Here is a 6,000-nt window from a genome sequence, read left to right on the forward strand (position 1 = left end):
CAGCATATCTCAAACTGAAGTACTAAAGAAATAATTCAAGCTTTGAGTTGCAATATTAAAAGCAAAATATTGATTGATGCAGGAAACATTAAAAGAAGATGAAAAGAATACATAGTCACTGTACCAAAAAGAAGCCCACATTCAACCATTTCAAGAGGTAGCATAAGAGCAAGAGCCAGGGGTACTGAAGCAAGAAGTTCAAGCCAAAATCAAGGCTACAGGAATTGATGGAGTACCAATTGAAATGTTTCAACAAGCTGATGAAGCACTGGAAGCGCTTACTGGTCTATGCCAAGAAGTTTGAAAGACAGCTGACAGGAAGAGATCCATATTTATATCTATTCCAAACAAAATGACTGAATAGAATGCACAAAATAGTAGAATAACATCACTGATGTTGCATGGAAGTAAACTTTTGCTGAAGATCGTCTAACAAAGATGAAGTTGTAAATTGGCAGGGACCTGCCAGAGGTTTGGTCAGATTCAGAAGAGGACACAGAACAAGGGGCATCATTGCTGATGTCAGGTGGAACTTGGCTGAAAGCAGAGACTATCAGAAAGATGTTTACTTGTGTTTTATTGACTATAACAACTATAGATAACCTTGAGAAAAAATAGGAATTCCAGAGTACTTCAAAATGCTCATGTTGAGCTCGTTCATGGGTCAAGAGGCAGTTGTGCAAACAAAACAAGAGAATAGTGCATGGTTCAAAATCATGAAAGGTGTGCATTGTTGTTATTCATCATAATTATTCAACTGTATGCCGAGCAAGTAAATAAAGAAGCTGGATGATATGAAGAAGAACGCAGCATCAGGATGGGAGGAAGGCTTATTACCAACCTGAGAGATCGCAGGCCGACACAACCTGGCTGCTGAAAGTGAGGAGGACTAGAAGCACTTGCTGATGAAGGTCAAGGATCACAGCCTTTGGTGTGGATTATGACTCAATGCAAAGAAAATAAAACCCTCACAACTGGACCAGTAAGTAACATCACGGTAAGAGGAGAAAAGATTGTTAAGGATTTTGTTAAGGATTTTGTCTTGCTTTGATTCACAATCAAGCTCATGGAAGTAGTGGTCGTGAGACGATTGGGTAAATATGCTGCATAGGGCCTCCTTAAAGTGTTGAAAAGCAAGGCACACCTGACCCAAGCCATAGTATTTTCAATAGCCTCGTATGCATGTGAAAGCTAAATAAAGAAAACCGAAGAAGAAGAATCTATGCATTTGAATTATGGTGCTAGAGAAGAATATTGAAAGTACAGTGCATGAAGAGAAGTACAGTCAGAGTGCTCCTTTAAGGCAAGTTTGGTGGGACTTTGTCATACATACTTTGGACCTTTTATCAGGAGAGACCAGTCCCTGGAGAAGGACATCATGCTTGGTGAAGTGGAGGGGCCGTGAACAAGAGGAAGGCCCTCAAGGAGATGGATGGACACAGCATGTGCAACAATGGGCTCACACATGAGAACAGCAGCAACTCTTGGTGGGAGTAGAAAGTCTCTTCTTTCTCCCTGGAGCATCCAGTGGTTGGTTTTAAACTGCTGTCCTTTCCATGAGCAGGCCAACACACAGCCACCACGCCACTAGCATTCTCGCTTCTTCCCTAAGGCAATGAAAGTGCTTGTTTAGAACACCAACCCACCTTAATATGTTCTCAAGGTTAGCGATGCACAGAGAAATCCTATCATTCTCCCTGGAACAGGTATTTTAGGTGATATATTCACAAAGCTCCCAGCCAGTCCAGGAATACTGGAAGTCTAGGCAGTCCTGGGGCCACCGAAGGGAGCTGGGTGGGCCTGGGGCGTTCCACAAGACTAGCTAGCAATAATAACGACCGATCACAGGAAGAGATGGAGGAGAAAACAAAAAGGTGGGAGTGAACCAATTAATTTTTCAGGAGTTTTGTTCTGTTGCCAATTAATTTTTCAGAAGTTTTGTTCTGTTGTTCAACATAGGACCGAGGACTAACAAGTCGTACAATGTCTCCCAAGACGGACCCCTCACTCCTAAGGGACATGTCAGCGATATTCAGAAGTTCCAAAATATCCTTGCACAAACTCACTAGGAAATGGGATTTAGGCCAGCCTGAAATTAAAACGGGATCCTTGAGGTAGTGAAATGTGGAAATCATTGACAAGGGCTGCATAGCAGAGTAAGGTTATTTTGCTTCTTGATGCTGGGTTTATCCTACTTATGTGTCGGGATCGGTAAAGAATGAATTGTGCTGGAGCACATTCTAGAAAGAAGAGGACTACAGTTGAATAAAACAAATAAACAGATTCTTTCTGCTGTGCTTATAACTGATCACAGCCCATCAGGTACCCCTAAAAGCAGGACCATCATGTGAGTACATCTTCCCTCCCTCTGTGACCACAGATGCTGTCAGGATGGTGACAAATAACTAAGGAACCACCCCAGCCACCAGGGGCAGCATATAAGCCACCTAGAATATGGCAACGAAAAGGCTTTACTTCCTAAGTGACTTGATTCCTGAAAGAACCAGAACCCTCTGCCTCTTCTCCTTACCCCAGCTGATAACACACAAGCTCCCCATACTTACTAAGTTCTGTTAACGAAATACCATGTGTCACTGGTTTCCTTTTCGGGACTCCAAGCGCAGGTTAAATTGTGCTTATAGTAGAAGATGCAAGAAATGTTCTCAGGCTTATGTGGCAAAGCTACAAAAAAAAGTTACACAAACACAAATTATAGTACATGATACACATGGTCACCATGAAATACTTTTTATAAAAGTAAGTGAACTGAATGCTAGATTTGTTGCTTCCATGTAAGCTACAGTTTGTGGCTGTTGCTTGGTGCCATTGACACCAAGGAACAATCGTACTGGACAGCGTAGAATTGTTCTACAGGTTCCTCGGGCTATAACCCTATTATCTTTACAGGAGCAGATTTCCAGATTTTTTCTCTCTCCTGGAGCCTGTGATAGGTTTTTTTGTGCCAACATGGTGGGCGGAGTTTAGTCTGCCACTCAACTCGTAGCAATTGGAGGGCAAATGAGATAACTGACTCGCTGGAGGAGGGCCGCTCTCTCTCTGTGCATTCACCTTCTGTGACAAGTCTCACAGAGACTGTGCCAGCCCTGGAGATGCTTCTGCCTTCACTGGATCCACAAGACTTTATACCACTTGTCTGTGATCTTCCTGTATTTTGCATCACTGCATGTGCTATATGAGTCTGAAGAGGGATTTATAGACTAGTGTCAGATTTATGGGTGAAATAGTTAAGGTTTATTGTGCCAACCTGGCCAATAAACACATGTGGCGTTAATTGAAGGGTGGAGAGATAAATGGCTCAGTGAGCCTCACCTTTCTAGTTCTTGGGTCTCTTGCTTTCTGATAGTCAGACCAGGGTGCAGCTGCCTTAGCCAGTTCCCTGCTTCAGCTGGTGAGGCTCACTTCCTGCAAGACATCCCCCAAGGAGAAGCCACATGGACCTACCCCGATGCAGCCCTGGGTGTTGGCGCAGCTGTGTGGAAACCCCTGCCAGCGCTGACATGCTTACACGCTCACTGATTCGGCTTTCCTCCTGCAGCCCGCATCATTGTGTGTGTTTTGTGAGATGGAGGACTTCTTTGTGGATTGGTGTCGACGAATGGGCTAATGTTGGACTTAGGGGCTTGGACAGCGCTAGGTTGGGATGCTTTCTTTTATATAAAACTCATATATATATGATTCTATGGATTTGTTTATATATATATATATATGATTCTGTGGATTTGTTTACCCAGACTAGCACAATGGGCTAATATCAGACTTGTGGACTTGATCTGGGCTGGGCTGGGCTGTTTTCTTAATATGCAATTACTCTTTGATGTAAAGGTCTTTCTTATACATATGAGTGTCTCTGGTTTATCCCTAGTCAACCCGGTTTAACAAGAGCCATGATGGTTTTGAACCACCGACCTTTTAGTTCACAGCTGAGTTCTTTTCCTTATTCAGGTCTATGGAAGGAATCTAACCTTATTTCTTCTTTATTCCCTTTGACAATTGGTTCCTACTTAAAAATAAAGTTTCTACATTTTGACTCAAAAGCAATATTTGAGAAGCCAAAATTAAATTAAATCACCAGGCAAATATAAAGTGTTAGTGAAATATGAAGTAAAGCATCAAATGTTAGGACCACTCTGGATAAATGGGTATTGAATGATATGGGTAGCACAGAGAAATACAAAATGCTGAACTATGTCACACTAAGGAATCATTTATTTTTCCCTAGAGCTGTATAATAGAAGAGATTTCTGAAATATCTTTAGCTACATCTTCCTACTTTGTAAATTTTATTCCTTCTGGTTCTCCACTCAATAGCATCCATCTTGCACTTACTGGTCTATGCCAAGAAATTTGAACGATATCTGCTGTCAGAGGTCAAAGTGTCAGGCTACAGAAATTGATGGAATACCAATTGAAATGTTTCAACAAGCTGATGAAGCACTGGTATTAGAATAGAATGTGACTCTAAATGTTAGTGCCTTTACAGTACTGCCTGGCATCTGGCAGAAGGAGTGATATTCTCACAAAGGCCATTTGACACAGATATTACAGAAGTTTGTAGAATGTTCAAAACAAGTACCCATCATTATTTCCAATCCTCATCAATATCTCCTTTTCCTGGACATACATGGAGATTTTATTTCCTTTTGAAAACAGGCATGTTAGTCTGAGTAGACTAGAGAAACAAATCCATAGACACTCATATGTGTATAAGAAAGAGCTTTATATAAAAGAGCAATAATATATTAAGAAAACATCCCAGCCCAGTCCAGATCAACTCCATAAGTCTGATATTAGCCCATATGCTCAATACTAGTGCATAAATTCCTCTTTAGACTCACACAGCTATGCAATGATGCTGAGTGCAGGAAAGTCACAGGCCAGTGGGTGGAAAGTCTTGTAGATCCAGTGGCGGGGTGGAAGCATCTCAGTGCTCGTGTGGGTCTCCACATGGCTCATCTGGCTCCACCAGTGTGTCTCCATGTGGCTTGTCAACAATGTCTTGCAAAGAGAGTGTCCCGCTTCAAGAGAGGAAGACAGGAGTTCCCAGAATCCTTAGAAGAAGGTCATGCCCACACAGAGGCCTCATTGACTATGACCTGACTGACAGGCTAGACTCCACCCCTTCACTCAAGTTGACAGTAGATTATGTAACTACCACAGCAGGCCTGGCTGGGAGATTTGCTACGGCCATTGGCATGGGAGAGGAAGAAGGTGAATGCCACTGCACAGCCAGAAAACACACAGTGGGATGATGGTGTCTTAGGATGGTGGTACCTCCATCAGCTTGGATCTCAAGGTGATCATGATGAATGAAGAAAGATAAGAAAGAGTAATGTGAAGGGACCCACAATGCACATATTGAGACATTAATGTGGGAGAAACAGGAGCTGGGCTGAGCATGAGTGACTAGCTAGGGGGAGATGCTGGCCTACCTACCTCTATTGTCTATAAAATACTTGAGTGCCACAACTGTAACCCCAGGGGCCTACGTGACAAACCTGCCACGACTGGCCCTTGGTTCACCCTCTTGTAGAAATCTGCAGCTGTGAATTGAAGAATGTATTAATATTCTGCTTGCTGACCTCAAGGAGGATATCAAACTGGACACCCCAGATGGAAATAGTAGATTTATAAATTCCCTTAATTCAAGTGTGTCTGTGTGTGTGTGTATAGGTTTATGTCTGTGCATAGTTAGCAAGTTGGTTTATCATATTTTCCAAAGGTTGAAGAGTAACAGTAAATGCCTCATATAAAACACATACATAAATACAAAAATATATAATTTTATACTATTTGTTCATAAATTCAATGATATAAAGGAGAATGAGGAAACAGCACATTTCTATAAGATTCAACTGAAGACTATGGACCTACTGTGTATATCATATCTTGCAGATCTAAGATCCATTATGTGTTCGTCCGCGTTGACTAGAGAAACAAATTCATAGATAGTCATATGTATATAAGAAAGAGCTTTATATC

General features: G+C 41.9%; 1 protein-coding gene across 1 annotated transcript in view; it reads right to left on the reverse strand.

Annotated features, from left to right (window-relative positions):
• The window catches only part of IL31RA (interleukin 31 receptor A), a 59,440-nt gene that overhangs the window by 50,099 nt on the left and 3,341 nt on the right, over nucleotides 1-6,000 (reverse strand). The window contains exon 3 of the mRNA XM_004703711.4: nucleotides 2,565-2,682. Coding sequence (XP_004703768.2) covers nucleotides 2,565-2,682 — 118 coding nt within the window. The remainder of the gene's footprint in view (nucleotides 1-2,564; nucleotides 2,683-6,000) is intronic.

This window comes from Echinops telfairi, unplaced genomic scaffold (assembly GCF_000313985.2).
Source record: "Echinops telfairi isolate 266 unplaced genomic scaffold, ASM31398v2 ScPeMD7_7469;HRSCAF=8507_1, whole genome shotgun sequence".
In the NCBI taxonomy this organism is placed as follows: Eukaryota; Metazoa; Chordata; class Mammalia; order Afrosoricida; family Tenrecidae; genus Echinops; species Echinops telfairi.